At 53.4% G+C, this 24,861-nt stretch overlaps 2 protein-coding genes across 6 annotated transcripts; one reads left to right on the top strand and one right to left on the bottom strand.

The window, feature by feature from the left end:
- Positions 1-140: 140 nt before the first annotated feature.
- On the bottom strand, positions 141-18,907 carry SEZ6L2 (seizure related 6 homolog like 2). Of its 4 annotated transcripts, none has more exons than XM_055340568.1 (18): positions 18,775-18,907; positions 17,657-17,788; positions 16,714-17,013; positions 16,204-16,343; positions 15,734-15,935; positions 11,190-11,375; positions 10,375-10,543; positions 9,584-9,747; positions 7,044-7,244; positions 6,456-6,594; positions 5,449-5,645; positions 5,115-5,309; positions 2,926-3,117; positions 2,651-2,842; positions 2,106-2,144; positions 1,808-1,925; positions 1,584-1,705; positions 141-1,119 (listed from the first exon to the last, which is right to left on the bottom strand). In XM_055340568.1, the coding sequence occupies exons 1-17, from the start codon at positions 18,851-18,853 to the stop codon at positions 1,591-1,593; spliced, it is 2,760 nt and encodes a 919-aa protein (XP_055196543.1). In that variant the 5' UTR covers positions 18,854-18,907; the 3' UTR covers positions 141-1,119; positions 1,584-1,590. The 4 variants fall into 4 exon arrangements, with proteins under 4 accessions (XP_055196543.1, XP_055196542.1, XP_055196546.1 ...); XM_055340567.1 differs by having other exon boundaries at positions 1,584-1,680; XM_055340571.1 differs by lacking the exon at positions 2,106-2,144.
- Positions 18,908-20,552: 1,645 nt separating this feature from the next.
- Positions 20,553-24,839, top strand: ASPHD1 (aspartate beta-hydroxylase domain containing 1). Of its 2 annotated transcripts, XM_055340966.1 has the most exons (4): positions 20,553-20,641; positions 21,670-21,846; positions 23,938-24,051; positions 24,558-24,839. In XM_055340966.1, exons 2-4 carry the CDS (start codon positions 21,741-21,743, stop codon positions 24,665-24,667), a joined length of 330 nt encoding a protein of 109 aa, XP_055196941.1. In that variant the 5' UTR covers positions 20,553-20,641; positions 21,670-21,740; the 3' UTR covers positions 24,668-24,839. The 2 variants fall into 2 exon arrangements, with proteins under 2 accessions (XP_055196941.1, XP_055196940.1); XM_055340965.1 differs by lacking the exon at positions 20,553-20,641 and having other exon boundaries at positions 20,737-21,846.
- Positions 24,840-24,861: the final 22 nt, after the last annotated feature.

Here is a 24,861-nt window from a genome sequence, read left to right as displayed (position 1 = left end):
GCTCAATTAACTTGGAGACTCTTTAGACAAATATGCTATGAATTCCTTATAATATTCAAGAGTAGATACGCTGCAAAAGGCCCCCCACAGGGTACAAAACAAGCTCATTCTTTATGAAATGCTACAAATTTGACCATTACTCAGTAGGCGTGTAACAGCAGATATATTTACAGTGCCAAAAATATTAGGGGAGAAAAGAATGGTACACTTGGATGGATACAAAAATTCTCAAAAGGAACTTGCCTTTTAGGTGAAACGGTCATGAAACAGACAGAGAGCTGTTTGTGACCTGCCAAGCAGGGAGGGAGGGTGACTCCTGCCTGGCCCGAGAGGAGGCTACTGTCAGCTCTCTCCTGGCTAAAAGAGCCTAGAAGGTCAAGCAAGGGGCTAGAGACAGCTGAAGCCCACAGGGGGCTCATCCTCCACACAGGCCGAGCCTAAAGCCAGGCTTTTGGACCCCAGGCCAGCAGTCCCTTGACCCAGTCTTGGAGCTCCATCTTTTTTCCAGATCGTTCCTCTCTCTCCAGGCCACTCCGTGACCCACCTGCCCATACCCCACCAACCCAGTTACAAGTGGTGGTTTTCTGTTTATTGCTCAAAACCAAAAATCCAGAAGCGAAGGTGGGGAGGTTGTGGATTGGGAGATGGCATGAAGCGGGGTAGGGGCCTTTTCCCCGCTTTTCCCCCCTCATCCCTCTTCCTCTGACCCTCCAGAGCCCAGGGTGAGGCCCAGGGCCAGAGCATCTGGGAAGAGCCTTCAAGGCCAAGGGAACAGCAGAGCTCTCAGGCAGTCCGTGGGTGGGTGGGGGTGCCTTGAGCCAGAAGGAGCCCCTGGAGTTGCAGGGGGGCTGGGTTCCCCTCCCAGGGTCCAAAAGCCAGTGGGGCCAGAGGGGAGAGGCAGGCCCCTTTGTTTGGCAACTGAGAAGAGGAGGCTTGGGCGGCAGGATGCTGGTTTATTTACTGTAGGGTCCCCAGGAGACTATTTACACAGCAGGGAGGAAAGGAGCCAGAGACAACGTTCTGTTCTCCTCCCTGTCCAGAATGGGGAGGGGAGGGGCGTCCTGGGTCCTGCAGCCTTAATCTTGGGGTTCAGATGGAAACTTCATACTCCCGTGTATCCTGGAGACAGAGAGAGATGGGATCAATTGCCGGAGAAGGATGGGGATGGAGGAGGGAGCAAAAGAGGAGGAGGCATCCACAAGGGAGAGGAAAGACCTTGGCTTTTTAAAATAACATTGATCATGAGACTTGGGAGCCATGGGGTAGGAATGGGGCTGAATCTGGCCAATGGACGTTTGGTTCATCTTATAGTATCTTAGAATCCCACACAAATATCTGGGTTGTCTTGAACAACTGGAAGATCTGGCAATTGGGCCTCAGTTTCCACTATGGGCTAGATGGGCCATAAGTTCACCACTGTCCCCACCTGATGGTTCACACCTGACTTGCTGTGTTCCCTGGCATGCCTTTGTAGATAGCTGAGTTTGAAATGCCCCAAGATGGGTATTACAGAGACTTTGAAACCTATGGAGTCCCAGGGCAGCTGAGAGATGTGGCACCCCATGGGGAGGGGAAGGGCTCACCCCGGCTTCATATAGTGGATTGCTGAAATCTGACTCCACGGTGATGGGGCTGTAGGAATGGGAGCCCGAGAAGCCGAAGAGGGATTTTCCCTGTAGTCTGGGAGAGGAAAGAGATAGAGGGGCTTATCGAGAGGTGAGCCCCCTACCCCCCCCTCACCCGGGCTTCTGTGCCAGGCAGGCAGGACGTCTGCCCTGGCTAGCAGCTTCCCGAGCAGGGTACTTACTTGGTGTAGTATATGTAAACACCACTGCCGAGGACAATGACCAAGCCTAGGGGCAGCAGGATGGCCAAGGCGAGGTTCCCACCCTCCAGCTGCCGTGATGGGTCTGTGGTCTGGGTCACTGGGGAGAGGAAAGACTAGTGAGCTGGGGCTCGGCCCAGCCCACTGGCCTCTCCCAGCCTCCTGCCCTGGGCCTTGAACCCTGGGCCTCACCCCTCCGGCGCCTGGCCTCCTGCCCCCGGCCTCGGCCTTGCCCTCCCGACTTGGCCAGGCCTGGGTCTCCACCTGTGCCCTCACTGACCTTCCAGTTTTCGGTTGTCCAGGAGCTCCTCATAGGCCACTGCAGGGAGAGGAGGGGGAGGGGACGGGGTCTGAGCCAGGGAGGGAAGGAGGATGGGTAGAGGCCGGGAGCCCAGGGGGGCTGGGCTGGACAGCCTGGTTCTCTCTGCCCTCTGCTCAACCTAAACTTTATCCTTCCCTTGGTGGGGGTGAGGGAGGAGTAGGCAGGGCAGGGCCATCTTCCTCCTCTCCTTCTCCAGACCCCTAAAATGCAGGGTTCTTGGGTAGTCTAAACTAATCGAGTCTGTAGAATTAGTGGAAAATGGGGAAACTGAGACCTATTCAGAGGGCAAGAGACTTCAAAGCCCCCTCTGCTACATCCCTGAGGATAATTCCATGACCTTGAAATCCCCCAGGACCACTGGATGTAGCTGTGAGGATCCGAGCCCACCACAGGTGAATGGGGAGCTCAGCATACTGTTGGTCTCAAATTTGCTACCTGACTTTCCCAGCCCCGTCACTCCCCAAACACTGCTGTGCCCCCTCCTGCCCTATCTCCCCAGGCACCTTTGCAGAGTGGGGGCTGGCTGGTCCACTGCGAGGGGTGGCCGGGCACACAGGTGATGGTGACCTCGCCAATGAGCTCAAAGCCCTCATAGCAGAAGAAGCGCAGAGACTCTCCCGCTTGGTAGTGATGCTTATACAACGTCTGATAGCCGTTCTCTGGCACCCCTGGGTTCAGGCACGGCTCATACTTCACTGCAAGGCATATGTTAGTCACATGGCAGCTCACTGCTGAGCAGGCCACCCAGCCATCCTTCCCAGGGTGTCCCCAGACTCACAGGCACACTTGGGGACCCGGTCGCTCCACTTGGGTGTGCCTGTGTCCCGGCTGTAGCAGGTGAGAACAGCGGCCCCCTCCAGGCTGTACCCAGGCAGACAGCGGTACTGGACGTGCGAGCCAACAGGGAAGCCAGCGTCTGAGGTGGTTCGGTGCCCATTGGTGATCTCCCCAGGATCGGCACAAGTCATGACTGTTGGCAGGAGGGCAAGTTCAGGGGGACCTCAGGCCTTAAACAATCTCCCAGGAGCTTAGGGCTGGGAGATGCCTGAGCCATGGGCCATCTTCCCACTAAGCAAACCCGCATGTCCCACTATTTCCTCCAAATGAAGAGATCAAGAAGTTTGAAAAATGTAAAATTCAGTGCATTTTAGATTTCAGGTTCCTTCCAGAGAAGAGTGGTGGGGACAACTCAGGCCCCCATCCTAGGGTGAAATGTGAAATATTTTGCCACTGTACCAGAGCATATCAGCTACATCCCAGCACTGCCAGCCTTCCAGGGTGGATCTTAGGCCAGACAGAAGCTTGTGCTCTTCAGAGGGGCCCAGCCCCGCTGCTCCGCTCATTCCCGTCATTCCCAACACATTCCACTCACTGGCATAGCCTGCCCTGCAGGTGCCGCTTTACGTAGCCATTTCTTGAACATGGATCTGTGGGAGGCACCCTGCTAAATGCTTTACAAACACAGTATCCTATACTCTGATGATCCTGAGAGGTCAATGTGACTCATTGTCCAGGGGTTAAGGGTGGTCAAATAACGTGGTCCCTCAGCCAGATCCCAGCCCTATAGCACAGGCCTGAGATTCAGAGACCTGGCTCTCAGCTCAGCTTTCAGGCTCAGTGTGCTGCCCTGGCTAGGCCCTATCCCCTCTGGGCCCTGCCTCCATCCCTGCCTGTCCCTGTCCTGTCTGGGTTTCAGACTAAACATCCTGTGACTTCTCCCAGAGGTGGGGAGCTTTGTAAACCAGAAAGTTTTCCTTGTGTCCAGTCCAAACCTGCCTTCCTGAACTTAACCTCATCAGTTCCACCATTGCCCCCCAGGGCGAGGGAGAAGACCTATAATCCCATATCCTTGTGGCAGACTTCCCAAAAGTTGGAGAAAATGACAAGATGACACCCCTTTCTGCTATTCTAAGAGATAAACACTCCCAGCTCCTTCAAATATCACCTCTTCTGTGAAATCTCCTGTCCCCTCCCCAGAACAATGAACACCCTTCCTTCTCCCAGCCCTTCTTCATATTTATAGCAGCTGCTAAACTGTTCACAGGTACTGTGTGAAAACTCTTCACAGCCCTTATTCCTATTTCACCGATGAGGTAGACAAGACTCAGAGATGTTAAGTACTTTGCCCCGAATCACCCCGCAGGTACTAGTCTGTAATATATCCTGAGTTATTTAAGTGTCTGTCCGTTTCTGGACTGTGAGGGGTCCGGAGGGACCCCAGCCCCTCTGCATAACCCCAAGCCAGCATGGGGCTTCGACAACTCCTTTAAAATAAACCAAGTTCGGGCAGCCCGGGTGGCTCAGCGATTTAGCGCCGCCTTCAGCCCAGGGCCTGATCCTGGAGACCTGGGATCGGAGTCCCACGTCAGGCTCCTGCATGGAGCCTGCTTCTCTCTCTGCCTCTCTCTCTCTCTCTCTCTCTGTGTGTGTGTCTCTGATGAATAAATAAAATCTTAAAAAATAAAATAAAATAAAATAAATAAATAAAATAAACCAAGTTCTCTGGCCAGCCAAGGCCGCAGCAAAGCGACTCTCCATAACGTTAAAGGTAGGAGACCGAGGGACAGGAGCCTGGCCCAGAAGCGGGAGAGGGGAGCCGAGTTGACGGGACGGGACCCAGGGAGGGGCGGGACTCTGATGCGACGGAGGCGGGGCCAGGAGGAGGCGGGGGCGGGGCCACGAGAAGGTAAGGTGGGACCCAGAGGACCCTGGGCCGCAGCCCAGAGAGGTCCGGAGGGGACCGTTTCGGGACACCGGGGATCAGAGGAGAGGACGCCAAAGGGTACGAGGCCTGAGTGAGATCCAGGCAAATGCAGAGCGAAGGGATGAAATTCGGCCGGGACCCCCAGGGGTAGGAGCAAAGAGACAGAAGCTGGACGGAGGGGATGGGAGGGGCCCAAGTGGAGCGGCGGACCCCCGACGGGCAGGGGCGGGGCCATGAGAGACCTGGGCGGGCCCCGGGCTCACTCTTTTGGCAGGCGGGCGGCGCCGCGCTCCAGGACAGGTCCCACTGGCAGGTGAGAATGTCGGAGCCCAGCAGCTCGTAGCCAGGTTCGCACTGGTAAGTAAGCACCGTGCCCCGGATCAGGTCCCCGTGGGAAGCGGTCCTCCAGCCCCACTCTGGAGGTGGCAGCTCAGGGCACGTGTCATTCCTCGGCACCTCTGCAGGGGAGAAACCGCGAGTTCGGAGGCTGCCCTGCAACGGACTCAGGGCGCCCTTCCAGCCTTAGGGGGCCGCGCTTCTCCCGGGATCTCCGGCCTGCCGGACCCCCGGCCATTTCTGGACCCTAGACCTCCGTACCTTTGAAATGCAACACAAACCCCTGCCCGAGGCCCGGGTTTGGCGGCCCTGGCGGTGCCTGGAACTGCAGCGTGAGGTCGGGCCCGGAAGAGAGGAGGCGGCGGCGCGGCTGAGGTCCCCGGAGCTGGGCCAGGACTCGGGCGCTGGGACCGTCCCCGTCGAACAGTGTCAGCATGTCCCCTTCGCGCACGTTCAGGCTGCAGGGAGTGGAACCAGATATGCGGGCTGGGTTACAAGATCGGCCCTCCTATGCAGTTCTGCCCAGGCCCTAACTCTGTTCATTAGTAACCCTACCTACTCTCCAGCCCTCCCCACATTTCCCCATCCCAGGTCAGGCTGCCCTTAGACCAATTATGGGCTTCTCTGTGTAGCCACTCCAGGTTCCACTTGTTCTGTGGCTCTTCCCAGTTCCCACTTCCCAATTCTTAGTCCAACTCCTTAGGAGCCCCTCGCACTCTCTGGTCCCTCCTTCAATACCAGAGGATGCACAGTCTTGCTCAAGTCCAGCTCTGACCATTCACAGGCCATGCTCTTTTACCACCAGCCCAACTCCAAGCCCCTGAGTGTCCTCCTACTTAGTCTGCTAGGTCACATGACCACCTCATACCAAATCTTCTCACTGGCTTCTCCCCACATCCACCACCACCTTGCACGCTGGTGACTAGGCCCTAGTCTGGGCTAGCACTCCTGGAAACCATTCCAGGGGCAGCCTCAGAAACAGCCAAAGAGTGAGAGACACTGGGCCAGATGCCTCTTTGCACTATAGCCCCTGCAGAAGGGTCCATTACCCATGTCCCTGTCTAGTCACCTGGCCAATAAGTGATTTGTAGCTAGGTCTACCAGATAACCCACACCCCCATCCTGAACAGTTAGTTGCCTCTTTCATCAGATCATATATTCACCAAATCCTGTGTAGCCAGCCAGGCTCACGGTGTCCGGTCAGGTGTTGTTATACCACACTTCACTGAGCCTGAACCCATTGCATCCCCGGTAGCACCAGAACTTACATCTCAACTTGGAGCAAGATGCGCTTCTCTTCCTGGACGTGCAGGCCCCACACACAGTCCTGGCCTGGGCTATAGCTCTGGGGCCAGTCAGGAGAGAGGACTACACCAGCCGCCTCTGACAGCTCCCCTCCACACATGGCTGGGGTAGAGGGGGGAGCAGATTCAGAACTCAGTCTTCATTTTACCAAGGGCCTCACCACTTCCAGTTGTGTGTACTGGACCACCTCACAGGCTCCCTATTATCTCTTACCCACCTGTTTCTTGCCGTACCTAGTCCCATTGTGTCCAATCCCCCGCCCTGCTGTCACCTAACCCCGCCCACTCTCCAACTTGTGCATTACCTTCATCCCATGATTTAGCTCCAGTTAGAGCTCTTCAAGATGTTTGGGTCATGACCCCTAAATTCTGTAACACATCCACCAATTATTCAGCTATGAAAACTATATCTGAAAGGGATGAAAATTTACCCAAGGCCTGGATTTATAGGACTTGAATATGCAAGTCTCCTTTCTGAATGGCCTTCCTAAGAGCCCCAGCTCAGGGGTAGTCTGCAGACAGAGGGACCTCCTGGGAATGTGAAGGGCTCACCCTTACAGGCTGGCTCTGTGTCATTCCAGTGGGGTTCTGTGGGATCCACACATTCGATGGCATTTGGGGGGCCAGGGGGCTCCAGGGCATATCCTGGGAGGCACGAGAAAGTGGCCAGCGCCCCTGGGCGGTACTCAGGGTCTGTGGTGGTGACATTGCCATGTGCCAGGAAGGGAGCAAAGCAGCGATCTTCTTCAAAGGCTAGAGGAGGAGTGAGTCACAGAAAAAAAGCATCAGGACAGGCCTCAGGGGATCTCAGACTGGGTACATGGGCTGAATTCAAGTGTTGTTTGGCCACTCATGTGGGCTGTTTAAAATGGGATGACTTTGGGCTTAGCTTTCATTCTCCAGTCTCCCCCAAACTCTAACACTTCTCACATATTGATGTTACCTTCTTGGCCTCTGGAGGGAAACCCCTAGGCTAGTCAAATCCCAGCTCCCATTCTACAGATGAGGAAACTGAGTTCCACAGACAGAAAGTAACTTGCCCAACGTCACACAGTAGGGCAGGGGCAGAATCAGGTCTCAAACCCAGATTGCTCGATTCCCAGCAAGAGACGTTTGGTTTTGGAAATCAAGCAGGAGTGAGGGGAAAGGTACCTTTGGAAAACTGGCTCATGCAGGTGACATGGCAGTTCTCTCCTCAAAAATAACAGATGGGCAATAAATAATCTTAGAGAGAGAGTGCGGGGGTGTGGGGCAGAGGGAGAGGAAGAGAGGGAAAAATTGGAGCAGATTCCCTGATGAGCACAGAGCCCGCTGAGGGGCTCAATCTCACAACCCTGAGATCATGACCTGATCTGAAACCAAGATTGGCCAGTTAACCAATCGAGCCACCCAGGCGCCCCATAAATAAATCTAAAGGGAAAAAAAAAGGGCAGCCTGGGTGGCTCTGCGGTTTAGCACTGTCTTTGGCCCAGGGTATGATCCTGGAGACCCGGGATCAAGTCCCACATTGGGCTCCCTGCATGGAGCCTGCTTCTCCCTCTGCCTGTGTCTCTGCCTCTCTCTCTCTCTCTCTCTCTGTGTCTCTCATGAATAAATACAAATTAAAAAAAAAGGGAAAAAAATAAGATTCTGATCACCCTTGATTATCCATGGTGTGGCTAGAATCCAAAAGTGCAGCGAATGCAGAAGCTACTCAATTTTGACTTTGGACTAACTCAGCAAAAATGAACATTTGGAGAGCATTTTAGTTTTTGCCCACATGATCATATCTGAGCTGCAAAACTATCTGTGGAGAGGAATCTGGAGCTCATGGAGTAGCCATGGCCCACAAGTAGGGAGGCAGACCTCAAACCTGGGAATTCTCCACATTTTCAAATCTAACAGACAATTTATTTTTCAGATCTGCTGTTTAGTTCACAGTTCCTTAACCTGATGAGGTGTCATGCCCAAATCCCATGCATCCATCAGGGCCCAGCACCAAATCCATTTCTCCCTTGATTCACACCAGAAACCAGCCCCTCCCATCTCTGAGCATTTCACTTTCTTTGTTTCTCTCCTGCAATTGCTTGCACAAATCCTCTGCTCCAGTCACGTTGAAATTCTGTTTCCCAAACATATCAGGCCTTTCTCTACCTCTTTACTGTTGCTCACACTGTTCCATTTACCTGAGATGCTCATCCCTAATCTCCCTCTTTTCGAATTCTCTCTATCCTAGGGGCATCTGAGTGGTTCAGTTGGTTAAGGGTCCGACTCTCGATTTCTGCACAGGTGATGGTCTCAGGGTTTTGAGATCAAGGCCCATGTCAGAATCTGTACTGGGTGTAGAGTCTGCTTGGGATTCTCTCCCTCCTTCCACCCCTCTGCCCATCCCTCTCTCTTTCTCTCTCTAAAAAAATAAATAAGATAAAATAAAATAAATAAAATTCTCTCTGTCCAGCTCAAATGCTCCCATGATCACGGTCTTCCTTGTTTCTACTTGTCCAGCATCTAGTCTCCTGTCTTCTGTTCACAGCACTCCTACTTTCATTTTGGGACCCATGCTTCACCCCTCAGTCTATGAGGTCCAGTTGGGCCCAACTATGGATGCTCATGTGATGTGACCCTGCCAGTCATAACACCACCTGCTCCTGGTTTCAGTGATTGGCCCAGGTGTAGACACATGGCCTAAGCCAGGGAAATGAGAGTGCTTCCTGGCATTTTTGCTGAAGCTCTTAGGAAAGTGGTATGCTTTCTCTTTCTGATGGACTTACTACGTTGGTGGTACTTCAGTCTAGATACACACCACAGACTGAGAGCCTGACTGACAATGAAGCCAACTCATAGAGGAAAGCACTGAGACATTAAGATGCCTGGTTTCTTGGCTGCGTACCTGGATCTAGCCACACGTGACTCTTAAGCAGGAGAAGCCACCTCAGGAATTATAAGGCATCCATAGGAGCGGATTCTTACAGTTTTGCAGTGGGGAGAAAGTTATGTTCCAGAAATCCAAACACAGAGATAAGCAGGGACAGAATATGTACTTGTGACCATACTGGGCCATCAGCAAGAGGGGAAAGTGCAGGAGTTGGGGTTCCGAAGGGGAGAACACTTACCTTCAAATCTGAGGCTTAGCAGCAGAGGATTAGCAGGGGTCTCTGAAAGCAGCTCCACATAGAGGGACTGGGCATCACTGATGAGACCCCGCTCTGGGACATCATCCATGTCTGAGTCATAGATGACTGGGGAGAGGGGACTGCCACCTGAGCGCACCATCAGCCTGGGATGGACAGAAGGGTAACTGGGAGCTCAGTTTCCCCTCAGAAGCTGCTTTACCTCCTGCGCTCACAGCTATTATTTTCATTATTTTCAAGCATTGACTATATGCCATGTACTCTAAGCCTTCACATGTTTTTATCTCATTTGCTTTTCACAAGAGCCCTTGAGTCAGTATGATTTATTATCCCTGATTTTTATAGTTGAGGAAATTAAGGCCCAGAAAGAGTAGCCTGCCCAACGTCACAGAGCAACCAGTGGCAGAGCCAAGGTGGCAGTTTGTTGGGTAAGAGTGGTACCGGTGAAGATGATGATGACAAACACATTTACAGGGCTCATTGTGTGCCAGGCACCCTTCTAAGCACTTCACATATCTTAACACATTCATCCTCACAGAAGCCTTCAGAAGGAGGTCCTATTATTTCCATTCTACTAAAGAGGAAGCTGAGGCACAGACATGTTCAGTGATTTGTCTAAGTTGGCACAGCTATACCACCTAGGAAAGGGGAAGGACTAATCTGTGTTTGACACAAATTTTAACTGGGGCCCACCCCAGATCTGTCTGAATCCCCACTGCAGCCTTCCTATTTCCCAGAGGTGGGGACCTCTGACCCCAGGCCCAGATCCTCACCGGTCATTGTCCTCATCCAGTGAGACCCTCTCGAAGTGCAGGTGAAGCCGGCGTCCCTCAGCTGCTTCAATGACCCAACGGCAGGTAAGGTTGGGCCCAGCTGCTCCCCCAGGCTCAGGGGACACGATGCGGCCCAATGTAGCATTGTGGATGGTGCCACCACAGGATGCTGTGGACAGAGGGGGGACATGTTAAGGTGACTTGTCCTGTCTTCAGAGCTGTTACATCCAACACCTTTTGTTGGGACCTGCCCTCAGAGTGGTCTCTGCCCTGTAGGCTCCCCTTAGAGGATAGGACCTTATCTATGGCCACCACCCAGGTAGGGAAGCAGCCCTAGAATAGAAAAACCCCAGAAAGGACACCCCCATTCTGGTAATATGAACACTCCCCAGATGTGGACACTACAGCATGGGGAGTTATGAGGGATCCCCAAAATTGAAAGTTTTCCCTCAAACAGAAAATCTTCCAAGATGGAATCCCCAGGATGAAGATTCACCAAGATAGAGTTTGTCTAGATTTGGACCTCAAGGATGAGGAGTCTCCGAAAGAAGAGACCTCCAGGATGAGACTCCCCTGATGGAAAACCTGTAGGTAGGACATCCCCAGATAGAGACACCTCCCCACCAAGGATGGGGATTCTCCAAGGGCAGAGACCTTTAGTGTAAAGAGCTCCAGGTGGAGACATCAGGATAGGGACTCTTTTGGGCAGAACCCCCTTGAAGATGGGTGTTTCCTAAAGATGGAGATCCCCAATATAGTACCCTCCCAATGGGGCTCCCAGGACAGAAGCCCCACCTATCGTGCAGGAGACTCACCCATGCAGCTGGGGGGTTCACCGCTCCAGGCTGGTCGGGTGCCATTGAGGCAGGTAAGGGTCTCCTCCCCCTGCAGCTGGTAGCCCGAATCACAGTGGAAGGTGGCAGTGCCCCCAGGGTGCAGGTCTGTCACGCTCACGTCCCCATGGGCAGGCCGGGGAGGGAAGCCGCAGCTCAGGAGGTAGGCTGGATGGGGTAGAGCAGGCAGGAGGAGGATTTGTCTTCCCACGCCAACCTCTCTCACCAATCCCCTAGCACTTCCTTTCCTCTTCCCAAGTCCCCCTTGGTGGCACAGACTGGTCCATACTGGACTTCTCACATGGGCACTTTGTCTCACAAAGAGGTCATTTCAATATCCCTTTCTCCCCTAATCTTTGTTTTTTTTTTTAATTTAAAGATTTCATTTATTTGAGAGAGAGAGAGAGAGAGAGAGAGAGAGAGAGAGCAGGAGCGCACAAGTAGGGGGCAGGGGCAGAGGGAGAGGAAGAAGCAGACTGCCTGCTGGGCTGGGAGCTGAACGAGGGACTGGATCCCAGGATCCTGGGATCATGACCTGAGCTGAAGGCAGGTGCTTAACTGGCTGAGCCACCCAAGCACCTTCCCCTAATCTTTGTAATCTACCCACTTTGGCCTCCATTTTATAGATGAAGTATCTGAGACTCAAAGAAATTCTGACTTTAGCACTCATTTGCTGTGTGACCTCAGGCAAGTCAGTTGACCACTGTGAACCCATCCAGCTCTAAGAATAACAAATAGTATTTGCAGAGCTTGCTCAGCTTCTAAAATGAGTTCATGCAGTGCTTCTGAGGTAGCCAGAGTAAGGCTATGATGCATTTTCCAGATCTAGCAATTGGTGCCTCCCAGTGTTTTCTCCCTTACACACACACACACACACACACACACACACACACACACACACACATACACACTTCCCCTTTGGTGCCTGGTGGGAGTACACTCTCAGCTTTCACCCAGAGGAGCCACATGAAACTCCTTTAGGAACTGTGACCATCTTGTCATTGTAGACCTTAATCGTCAGTGCCCCCTAAATGAATCCCCAGGGAAGGTGAAGAGCTTGGAAAGGCTTTGCTTTCCTCAAGGAACTGGTTTCTCTTCTCCTTTCTTGCAGTAAGAACTTTGTGATCTCTCTTTTTGTGCTGGCTGCTAAGAAGCTCGGAACCAAATTAAGGCTTGTCCCTAGCAACGATGGCTTGGCCATCTACATTCTATTTTTTTCATCTTTAATAATAAGCACTACCTGGTACTGATTTTCTTTTTGTTTTATTTAATTTTGCTGCATTCTTTTTTTGAAAGCCTCCTGAAATTCTTGTGGAATCACAAGAGATTAAATAAATAAATAGAAAGTAACTTAGGGGACTCCTGGCTTAATAGGAAGAACATGGGACTCTTGATCTCAGGGTCATGTGTTCGAGCCCCATATTCGGTGTATAGATTACTTAAAGTAGAGAAGGAAAGAAAGAACAAAAGAAAGAAAGAAAGAAAGAAAGAAAGAAAGAAAGAAAGAAAGAAAGAAAGAGAGGAGACTTGGTGGTAGACAATGGACTCTAAATTTGGTGCTGACACAGTTCTGAGTGTCTGTTTCAGACTGGACAGAGTTCACCAATAAGAGCTTCCTAGAGGATGTGCGCCAAATCTGGGTCTCTGTAGGAGGGGTAGGCTCTGGGCAACCATGCTTGGGAGGTACCAGCTGGCCTAGGCCTTTGCTTTTGCTGACTCTCCAGCCCTGAGTGATTCTGTCAGAGACCTGGTCTCCCTATTTTAAAGTTCAGCAAGCATTTCCTTGGCTGGGTGCTGGGCACAGAGGGGTGAAAAAGACCCAAGCCTTGTCTTTTGGGAGTCCTCAGCCTACTGGATAGACCCAAAAACCTTCTAGAACACAGTGGCTTAAATAAATATTAGCCTCTTGATGGCTCTCCAAGACCAACGGAATCAAGTCCAAATGCTTTGGATCAACATTCAAGCCCCTTCCACAGCTGCATCCAGCCCAACACTTCCTGCTTCAGTCCTTAGCACCTGCAACCCAGTTATCCTACACAATGTAGTTTTGTGACTTCATATTTTATCACATCATTTCCCCTACTGACAAGGCCCTTTCCCCTGCCTCTTTCTCATCTTTCAAGGAGTACCTTAAGTACTACCTCTTCCAGGAAGTCTTCCTGACCCCTCCCTTTCCAATAGTGTCCGTTTCTTTCTTGCCTTTACACATGTGAATGCATACTTATATCATCACATTAACTGCTATTGCCATGATGAGACTGAATGAGGCCTTATTTATTTTGTCTCCCAAAAGCCTAGCCTAACTGATCGATCAATGCAGCCAAGAGGTGGTATGGAACAGTATAAAAGAACCCTGGATTGGGAGCTGGGTAAAGCTGACTTCCATTTCTAGCTCCATGACTTACTCACTGTAAGACCTTGAGCAGGTGATGTCACCTCCAGGACCTGTCACCCTTAAATAGCAGTAGTAATTCCAATCTTTGATGACTGACCCTCTAGTTAAAGGAAAGAAACACGCAAAGCACCTCACACATAGGAAGTGTGAAGAAAATCTCAATCACTTGTCCCTCAGTCTCAGTTAATGAATGACTGGGAGTCAGGGCTGAGGATCTGACTTCCGCTCTGCAGTGTCCTTGCGGGGGTGCTTAGCAATTCGGAAAGCCCTTCTTCCTCTCAGAGGCAGAGTGGCCAATGACCACTTGCGGGGGTGCCGCAAGAAGAAAATGAAACAATAGCCAGCATAAGGGTTTTATAAATGGGAACTTTTGCTGGGCTCAGGGCGAGCTGTGATGGAGCCTTTGGCCTTTCAGAGAAGCTAATGAGGCCGCTCTGGACTAGAGGCCCCAGTGAGGGCAGAGTGGGGAGGGTTTAAACAGGGCTTGGGATCCCAAAGGTGCCCGGAGAAGCCGCAAAGCAGGGAAGCCCGAGGTAGGTAATGAAGACCAATTTATGCAATAGCTCTGCTTCCCCAAATGTTCCACTTTGTCTAAAGAGTCCTATTTTCAGTGCCCTAGAGAAGTGGCTGTTTAAGGGAGCCAGCAGGGAGCCATTTTGTAAAATTGGAAGTCCAGCCCTCGGCCCTAGGTCCTAGGCTTGACTTTGCTCCCTGCCAATCTGACCTCCCATTATGAGGTCCCCAACTCATAGGCCCCTCCACAAATAGGTCTCTCCACTTGCACATAGGAGTTCCTGGAGCCCAAGTATAGACCTCAGCAGAAACTGGAAAGAGTGTGAGGAAGGGATACAGGTTGTATGTGTCCTAAATAAGGCCCACAAGGGATCTGGGGTCAGCAGAACCTACAAGGGACAAGTAAGGCCATGAGGAGATATTGGTCCCAAACACAGCTCCCTATCTGTTTCTGAGGAGCACAGAAAGGGACTTTGGAGATGGCAGCGTGTCTAGAATGGGATAGTGGGCTGGGCCCCTGGCCTCATGCACACATGTGTGCTAGAACATATGCATGCACTGTGGAAAGGTTCCTGTACACACAGGTGAGTATGGATGTACACGTGTGTGTGTAGGTTGTCTGTGGGTGGTGCTCATGAATGCAGTTGTGCATGGATATGATACAATCCCCTCCTACACCGCCCAAAGTCAGTAGGATCTTTCTAGGTCACAAATCTGAGGCTGTCACTATCTTGCTTAAAACATTCCAAAATGTCTCCACATCCCTTGCGGGATAAAATAGTCTGTACTCCTTACTGAAGCTGATAAGGCCCTTTATGCTCTGAATCCAACCTACTTCCCAGTCTGGTCTCTTATAGTCTCTCCTATCACCTTCTGGGCTCTTCTATAGCAGTGACTGACATTTCTGAGCTCTCACTGCGTACCAGACACTATTTTAAGCACTTGACATGTATTCATTAATTTGGTCTTCCTAATACTACCATGAGCTAAGCATCATGATCCCCATTTTTCAGATGGGACAGTGAAGCATGAGAAGGTTAAGTACTCACCCCAGGTCACAAAGCTAGGACAATTCTCTCTTCCATGCTGAATTACTTCAACTCCTTAAGGGGATCATTCTTTTTCATCCATCTGGATGCTTGCCTTCCTCTTTCTCTCCCCCCCCCCTTCTCCTAGTAATTCATCTTTTCAGGTCCCAGCTTAGTTACATCATCCAAGAAGGTGTCCCTTCATCATGGGGATAGAGGTCCTTATCTCACTGAATTATAATCATCCTGGTTACTTGTCCATCTCTTTACCTAGATTCTGAGTTCCTTGAAGATTTACATCTGGCTTGTTCATTCCTCTCCCCAAGGACAACACAGGGCCAATATGAAATGGGTGCTCAATAAACATTTGTCAAGTGAATGGATGAACTGCCACTCGGATGTTTGCACACCCAGACACATGTCTGTGAGTGCATGAAATAAGTGTGTATAGATCTTCTCTGAGAGCCCTGCCCTCCAGGATCCTAGCCAGGAGAAAAGCCCCTGACATCTCCCTGGCCGTAGAAGCCTCCCAGGGATATCCCTGGGCCACTGTGTCCCCTGCCCTTCCACCAGCACCCCAGACTCCTCACCCTGATAGTAGATCCTGAAGCCACCACCCCTTGGGACCCGTGGGCTCTGGAAGTGCAGGAGCAGGCGGTTGGTTGGACTCCGAAGGACCTGTCCTTCTCCCAGCATGGAGGAGTTGGCCAGGAGTCGGGGGGCCAGGCCCGGGGACCCCCCGCCAGCCAGCACCAGGAGTTCTTCCTCCCGAGACAGGTTCAGCGTCTGCACCTAAAGAGCCAAACCCAGATCCCCCAGGACAGGGCAGTCAGGATAGGTGACCCCTAAGTCCCCACCCTTTGCCTTCCTTTCCCCCATATTTGACAGCCCAAAACACCACCCTCACTTTGGCCAAATCATAGAACTCCAGGAGAGTCTTTGAGATCCTTAGAAAACAGACATATTTGAGTCAAAAAACAGCTTCTCTGTTTCCCAGACCAAACCTGCGCACACACCTGGGCCCAGAGGAAAGGGCTTGGGGGCTTCGAAGTCCAGTTACCTGGATCTCAATGCCGTAGCCAGGGTAGACATGAATGCTGTAGGTGCAGTCCAGGAGCCCCACGGTGCGGCTGGCTGCACTCCCCAAATCTGGAGACTCAACATGCCCTTCGCCCTCAGAGATGTTGTTATTACACAGAACTAAAGAGACACAAGTGACTAGAGTTGAGTGGATCCCTGTGTTCTTGCCCTCCCAGCAAGCAATTCTGGGGCCCTCACCTGTCTTGTCCCCAGCACTCCTCGCCATCTTAAGCTGCTGCTCCCTCACCCACCCGTGCCCATAACTCCCTTCCCCAACTATAATAGAGATAAAATGCATAGGACGGTGCTGGTATACAGCAAGGGGAGACAAATGCCAGCCTTTATTATTGAGCAGAAACCCCCCTCCCACCTATACCCAGACCCCTTCCTCCATTTGTTTCCAGCCGCCTCTCCCCCTGCATCCCCCATTCTCTCCCACACTCGTGCTCCTGCACACTATCCCCATCTCCTTTCAAACGCCTTGCCTTACCCGGGCTGGTCACTGTGGTGGTAACAGTTGTCGTGGTGATGATGGTGGTGGTGGTCTCCTCCTCTCCTCCCTCAGGCCCAAGGGGCGGGCCTGGTGAGGCGGGGCCAGGAAGGGGCGGGGCCGTAGTTCCGGGGGGCGGGGTCAGCAGCTCTGGTGCGGTGGGGCCTGCTCCCCTGCCCCCTTTAGGGGTTACGGCCGTAGTCAGAGGCCCCGTCCCTGGCTCAGTGGCCCGTGGCAGGGAGGGCGCTGCAAGAGTCTGGCCGGCTGGAGGGGTGGCTAGTGTGGGGTCTGGATCAGATCCTGGGACAGTGCAAGGAAAGTCAGGGTGCAGAAGGAGCAAATTGGTGGGCCGTGGGTGGGGAGCAGGGCTGAGGGAAACTGGGGGCACCCCCACTGAACCCAAAGACCTCCCCCACAAGATGCAGGTTCCCCACCTCTCCCTTCCGCACCCGAACTCTGCACTCCTCCCAAGGCTTCCACAGCCTGACTCCCCCACCCCCTCCACCTCTCTACCCAGGTCCTTCCACTCTGACCGTCTCCTTGAGCCTCTCCATGCTTCCAGGTTCAGATCCGGCTCCCTTTCCTGTGTGCCCCCTTCTCTCTCCTCTTTCTCTCTTTTGCTCTCTCTGGAACTCTTCTCTGCTTAGTATTCTTTCTTATGGCTCTCTGATTTTATGATTCTAAACCTGCTACTCTCTGCACTTCTCCCTCTTTTTGTCTCCCCCCTATTCCTCAGACTCTGGTTCTCTAAGTTTCCATCTGTCTTTCTCTCTGATGGTCTGTTTTTCTGTCTGGCTCTGTCTCTTGATCATTCTGTCTCAGTTGCCCCGGTTCTCTCTGCCGTTTTGACTCACTAACCATCTCTCTCACTGGCTTGAGCCCCCATCTCCCCCAAGTTAATGACCTTTCCTCTGTGTCACTACTGCCACTTTAGGGGCCTCACCCGGCAGGTAGCCCATCTCTGGACCCCTCCTCAGCAGGGCCCCATGGAGCAGCTCGGCCAAAGCCTCAGAGGCTACCGTGGGGGCCTCACTTCCAGGCTCTGGCAGTGCCTCTTCTTCCTTCAGGGGCAGACCTAGGAGATGAAGTGGTGTGAGCCTTTCCACTGCCCCACACTCCTTCCTTCTTCGGAAAGATCTTTCCCAGAGCTCTTCCTCCCTCCTCAGTCAGCTGGGCCTGCAGGAGCTCAGAGGGTCCCAGACTGGGCTGAGAGCCAAGATTGGAGGAGGGGCTCCCAGCTGCCCCTCGCACTTCTACTACACCTTTCTCCCCACCCCCCAGCCCCCCAAACCCCACCCCCCCCAGGCTGTGTGGGCCTTTGGTAAGCATCTTGGCTCTTATGAACCCTGGACAGCGCCAGCAGAGTGGAGGGGCCACTGTGCTACCTTCCTTTCCCCTCGATAGTGCTCTTCCGCCAACCCAGGAGCTCCTCCGAGGGTCTGGCAGCACCTCCCAGCCCTTGCTCCTGCAATGCCCAGCTTTCTCCCTGGGTTTCTATCTCTGCAGTGTGGTTTCTCTCTCTCTCTCTCTCTCTCTCCCTCTCTCTCTCTCTCTTTCCCTCCCTCCCTCCCTCCCTCATTCTCTGCAGTCTTTGCCTGCTTCCCTGGAGTCTGGCGAGGGGTCAGAGTAGAGGACTGAATATCTGGTCTCTGAGCACTGCCTCTGTTCATCTGTCTTTGTCCATACGTCCAAGAACATTTGCGTGTGCAGTGCCTGGCATCTCTCCCAGCACCTCCATCTCCCACCCAGGTACCCTGCAAGCTTCTGCCGCCTCCGCAGACATCCCCCCCAACTTCCCCAGCCCTTCTTTCTGGATTTAACCCCTGAGACGCTGGTAAAAGCTCCCCTTGTTCATTTCCCCACCTTCTCAGTATTGTGGGTTAGGGCTCTGGGTACAAGCCAGAAAACCCTGGCTTACCCCTTCCCCGTCAGCTGTACCCCATCCCCCGCCCCCCGCCCTCCTCCAGAAGCTAGGAAAGCCCAGAATGTTCAGAGAAAGGATGGTAGAGGACCCAGTTGAGGACCTTCCCAGGGCCTACCCCCACACTCCCATGTCCTTACCCTGAATCCAGGGACAGCTCAGCAGAATTAGGAACAGCAGCTGGGGAGGCGGCGGGTGCTGGACCCTAGGAGTCTCCATGGCGACTCACACCGATTTCTCTCCTCTGCTCCTCTCCTAAATAATCTAGCTGTCACCTTTCCTCCGTCTCCTTTTATCTTTCCCTTTAATTTTTTTTCCCTGCTAGCAGTTAGCAAGGAAGACCATTTCTCTGCTCCTTGGGATGGAGGGGCAGAATTGGGCTGGGGGTCGCCTGGATTCCACCCCTCCTTGCCCAATCTTCTCTGTCCTCCGCTATCGGGTCTGTGGGAGAGGGGGCGCGGCTCCGGCTGGAGGGGGTGGGACCGAGGAGGCCGAAAGGGTCGGGTCGCCTGGATTACCCACACGCTCGGATGCCTGGGTCTACCGAGCTAGCTGGATCCTAAGCTGGGGGAGTGGGGAAAGGCAAGACAGCTTCTGGGGGTCTAGGGTGGGGTTGAGCATCGGGAGAGTTCCTGCTGTGCTCTAGCGGGGCTTGGTGGGGAGGGGAGGGGGTTGCGGAACCTGGAGAGCCGAAGCTCGGGCACTGGAGCTGCGGGAGGGAGAAGCTGAGAAAGGTGTCGAGTCCACGTCAGATCCTGGGGACGGGCGAAGGGAGGGGCCTGGGATTTATTTGGGGGCGACAGTGGGGGAGGGAGAAGGAGGAAGTGCAGATGGAGGAAGGAGGGACCACATGAGCCAGACCGTAATCCTCACTCCCGCGTCCCCTAGGGGAGGCAAAGGAAACTCTGGTCCTAGCTGTAATTACAACCCCTTCCCCCAGCCTTTTCAGCACATCTGGAATCTGAATCTCCTCCTCCCAGGGTGCCGAGGGGCGGCACAGCTGGGTTCACGCTTGCTTAGCTCCCCAATATGCCCCCTGCCCACAACCAGACACCCCCCCCCCCACGGGACTTCCCTTTCCCTTTTACAGCTCAGGTGAAACGGGGTTTCCCCTCCTCCAGGAGAATGACAAGTTTCCACGTTTATGAGAAGTCGAAGGGGCGACAGACCAGGATCTGGGGAGGAGAGACCTCTTGCCTTACATACAGGACCCCGGCCAGCTGCCAGGAGGCTTCAACTTTGCTTTTTGTCTCCTGGCCTCCCTCACAACGCCTCTGGGGCGCCCTTTTCAGCACCGCCAGCCGCGGACAGCTCTCCCCGGCCCCGCAGGAGCGGCCCGGCCCCCCGCGCCGCGGACGATTGGCTGAAGCGGCCCTCACTATCAATCAGGCTCCCGGGGGGTGGGGGAGGCTGGCTCTAGCGGAGGCGGAGTGGGGAGGGGAGTCACAGGCCGACTGGTCAAGGGATCAGCAGACAGACGGACTGGCCGCAGTGTCCCGGTCCTTAGTCCGAGAGCGCGGGCCCTGTGCACCATTCTGCGCGCTCGCCCCGCCCCTTGTCTTGCCACGCCCCTCCCTCAGCCCCCGCCCCTTCTTTCCCCCGCATTGCGGGGCGGCTGGAGGTTGGCACAGTGTCCCCTGTGCCCCACGTGGCGCCCCGTTGGGGCGGGGAGGGGAGGCAAATCCGGAGACGAACCCCCCCACCCCGGCTAAGATGCGACTGCCACTGGGTGGGGGCGGGGGGTAGCTAAGCTGAGATGACTGTGGGGAGGGGTGACGTCAGGGTGAGTGGGAGCCAAGGAAGGGACGAGTAGGAGAGAGGGAGGGAGGGGGAAAGAGAGAGAGAGAGAGAGAGAGAGAGAGAGAGAGAGAGAGAGAGAGAGAAAGAGGAGACCAGCGGGTCGGGTAGAGGGAGAAGGAAGGGCAGAAGGGAAGAAGGGGTTGGAAGGAGAGAGAGAAGCCGCTGCGGAGGACAACTGGTTGCGGGCTCTCGGGGCTACGGGTCCAGGTAGGGTAGGAACTGGTGTCCGGGGGAAGCTAGAGGGAAGGGAGGGGGAGCTAGAAGAGGGGCGGGGAGGAGAGAGAAGAAAGGAGAGGGGAAGACTGAAAGGGTGGAGAAAGGAGAGGCTGAGGGAGAGAAACAGCCGGAAGGAAAAAGGAGAGGGGGGTGGGTAGAAAGAAGAGAGAGTTGAAGGAGAAAGAGGTAGAAGGGGAGAGAGATAGAAGGAAAGAAAGAGAAAGGAGGGTTGGGAGGTACTTGAAGGAGGTGAGAAAGAGGGGGATACACTGACGTGAAGAGAAGACCTCAGAGGGGAGAGAACCCAGAGTGGGAAATGTGGAGGGGAAACAGCCCAGAGGGTAACCTGGGAGCAGCCACAGAGGGTAACAGTGGAGAACTGGGGGGACAGGGGAACTGGGGTCTGGAAGATGCCCCGGGCCTCCTGGCCAGGGCCTCCCTTCCTATCATGCCTGCATGGCCATCGCCCTTGGCCTCGTCAGCCCTCACCCTGCTCCTTGGAGCCCTCACTTCTCTTTTTCTCTGGTACTGTTACCGCCTGGGCTCCCAAGACATGCAAGCTCTGGGGGCTGGGAGTCAGGCTGGGAGTGTCAGTGGAGGGCCTAGGGGGTGCTCTGAGACTGGCAGGTCAAGCCCAGGGAGATCTGGGGAGCCTGGGGAAGGACCCAGGGCCGAAGGCCTAGTGAGCCGTCGCCTGCGGGCCTACGCCAGGCGGTACTCCTGGGCTGGCATGGGTAGGGTGAGGCGGGCAGCTCAAGGTGGCCCAGGCCCTGGGGGAGGGCCAGGCGTCCTGGGCATTCAGCGCCCAGGCCTGCTTTTCTTGCCGGACCTGCCCTCAGTCCCCTTTGTGCCACGGGATGCCCAGCGGCATGACGTGGAGCTCCTAGAGAGCAGCTTCCCTGCCATTTTGCGGGACTTTGGGGCTGTGAGCTGGGACTTCTCAGGGACTACTCCTCTGCCTCGGGGCTGGTCCCCACCCCTGGCCCCCGGGTGCTACCAGCTCCTGCTGTACCAAGCAGGCCGGTGCCAACCCAGCAACTGCCGCCGGTGCCCGGGGGCCTATCGGGCACTGCGGGGGCTGCGGAGCTTTATGAGTGCCAACACCTTCGGCAATGCTGGCTTTTCTGTCCTCCTGCCTGGCGCCCGACTTGAGGGCCGCTGTGGGCCCACCAATGCCCGGGTCAGATGCCATCTGGGTAAGTAGATGCTGACTACAGACAACCTCTTTGCCTCCATGATTCCTCCTCCAAACTCTCTTCTCTGCCACCAGAGCTCTTTACACTGTGCTCCTGATCATGCCTCTCTTCTCAGCAATCTTCCATCACTCCCTGTTGCCCATAGCAGCATTTCCTGAGCTCGTTACCTGCCAACCATCGTCATAAGCTTTGCCATGGTCATTTACCACCTGGATTATGTTTCTTGGTACTGATTCCCCCTGCATTTTGTTTCACTTATTTAAAAGGGATCTGTGGGGATCCCTGGGTGGCGCAGCGGTTTAGCGCCTGCCTTTGGCCCAGGGCGCGATCCTGGAGACCCGGGATTGAATCCCACGTCGGGCTCCCAGTGCATGGAGCCTGCTTCTCCCTCTGCCTGTGTCTATGCCTCTCTCTCTGTGTGTGACTATCATAAATAAATAAAAATTTAAAAATAAATAAATAAATAAATAAATAAATAAATAAGAGGGATCTGTGTAGGGACGCCTGGGTGGCTCAGTGGTTGAGCGTCTGCCTTCAGCTCAGGGCATGATCCTGGAGTTCCAGGATCGAGGCCCACGTTGGGCTCCCTGCATGGGGCCTCCTCCCTCTGCCTGTGTCTCTGCCTCTCTCTCTCATGAATAAATAATCTTTTTTTTTTAAAGGGATCTTTATAAAACAATGATAGTATTACTTGCACTAAATAGAAAGTACTCTTAAAAACAAATTCAAACTTAAAAAAAAAAAAAAGCTTTAAAAATTCTAGCTAAGGGCAGCCCGGGTGGCTCAGCAGTTTAGCGCTGCCTTCAGCCCAGGGCGTGATCCTGGAGACCCGGAATTGAGTCCTTGTCGGGCTCCCTGCCTGGAGCCTGCTTCTCCCTCTGCCTGTGTCTCTGGCCCTCTGTGTTTGTGTGTGTGTCTCTCATGAATAAATAAATAAATAAATAAATCTTTAAAAAAATAAAAAATAAATTAAAATTCTAGTTAAATACTCTAGCCTGAGACTGAAGCCTAACCTCTCTTCCTTTGGAAGGGAACAGTGTTAGTGGGGCGTTAAAAGTTATGATAGCACCAAACTGAGATTCCCTTCTTCATGTTTTAAAGACTGAGAGAAAATGGAGAAGGAAACAGTTTTGTTGTTTAATGCAGGGTTACTTAAAGCCCTGTTACCTAAAATCATTTCCTGTGCTACCAGTTTGATGCGTCCTCCACTTCAAAGCACACTGGCTTCAGCGTCAAGGCCAGATTCTTTCTCCCACCTGTTCCCTTCCTCCCCTTCCCTTCCATCACCAGGCATCAGATCATGAGAGCCTTCTGGCCGATCCTGGCAGATGCCACACTCCGCAGCCTAGAATGTATTTCTCCCTTATCACCTATCACCTCCTGGAAAACTCCTACTCAGCCTTCAGGACTCCCACTTCTAAACATCATACCTCCTCTGGGAGGTCTCTTTTCTCTTTTCTTCTTTTTTTTTCTTTTCTTTTCTTTCTTTAAGATTTATTTATTTATTTGTTAGAGAGAGAGAGAGGCAGAGTCACAGGAGGAGGGAGAAGCAGGCTCCATGCGGGGAGCCCGACTCAGGACTCCATCCTGGGGCTCCAGGATCGCGCCCTGGGCCAAAGGCAGGCACCAAACCGCTGAGCCACCCAGGGATCCCTGAGAGGTCTTTCTATTCTCCATCATTAGAGCTGGCTGCTCGGTTTTGTCGCAGTACTTTACCGTGTTGTGCAAAACACCAACATTTTACCATGTTGGTCCTTGGGCAAAAATGGACTGAATACTTTTATACTGAGGGCCTCATAGACAGTAAGTAGGTTCTTGTGCTAAATTGGCAGAAGCCCAAGAAGAGATGCCGCTTCCTTCAGGAAACCTTCTCTTTCCTTTGGAACTGAGAGCTTGTGCTTTGCACTGCCTTTCCCCTATCTCCCAGCACTTCTTTCATCTGGTACTGTATTGTAAATCCGGGACACCTTCAAGAGAGCAAGGAGGGACACCATGTAGGACTTTTTGAGACCTTCAAACTGCTTTTTGACTGACTGGGGTGGGCCCCTTTGATGGAGGCAGGGGTGTTGGATGCCTGGTCTCTTTCCATAGGCCTGAAGATTCCTCCTGGCTGTGAGCTGGTGGTCGGGGGTGAGCCCCAGTGCTGGGCTGAGGGACACTGTCTACTGGTAGACGACTCCTTCCTGCACACAGTGGCTCATAATGGTAATGAGCTCCCATTCTACTAGGGGGAATGAGACTGAGTGAAGGGGAATAGATTAGAGGCTGTGGGATCAAGCCCAACTGGCATCTGGTCCTAGCACTAGCATTTTCCAGCTGCATGACTTTGAACAAGTCCTATAACTTCCCCAAACACCTGTGAGGTGAGGCAACCACCTTCTTTACCGGGTGATTCAGCACAGTGGTAACAGTACAAGGCCCTGGACCTGGACCACCTGGGTTCCCGTCCCACCCCTGGCATGTACCAGCCATGTGACCTTGGGCAAGTTATTTAATCTCTTTGTGCCTCAGTTACTTCGTATAAAATGGGAATAATCATGGCAATGACTTGTGGTTTGTTTGGATGACTTAGAGTTAACACATGTAAGGGGTTGGAATAGTGCCTGGCACTTACTGACAAAGTACTGGCTGTTGTGTGTATGTGGTGAGTGCTCTGGCATATCAGTAGTTAATGTCAGCTGCTCTCTTGTCTCCATACCCTTGTGCCCTAGGCTCCCCGGAAGATGGGCCTCGAGTGGTCTTCATCGTGGACCTTTGGCACCCCAACGTGGCTGGGGCTGAGCGCCAGGCCCTTGACTTTGTCTTCGCACCAGACCCTTGAAGCAAGGGGCTCCCTTCAGACGTCTAGGCTGCAGAGGTGCCGCACTCAGGGACGGCTTGAGTAATAGCCTGCACCTCCTCTCCACTGCGGGGGGGGGGGGCCTGAGGGTGGGAACTGGCCAGCCTACACTGAAATACACATTTTAAGTCCTCTCCTAACTCCTGACTACCTTCTTCGAGCTACCAGCCCAATAA

This window comes from Nyctereutes procyonoides, unplaced genomic scaffold (assembly GCF_905146905.1).
Source record: "Nyctereutes procyonoides isolate TBG_1078 unplaced genomic scaffold, NYPRO_anot_genome, whole genome shotgun sequence".
Lineage (NCBI taxonomy): Eukaryota > Metazoa > Chordata > Mammalia > Carnivora > Canidae > Nyctereutes > Nyctereutes procyonoides.
Note: the sequence above shows the minus strand (reverse complement) of the source record. Positions and strands in the feature narration are given on the sequence as shown.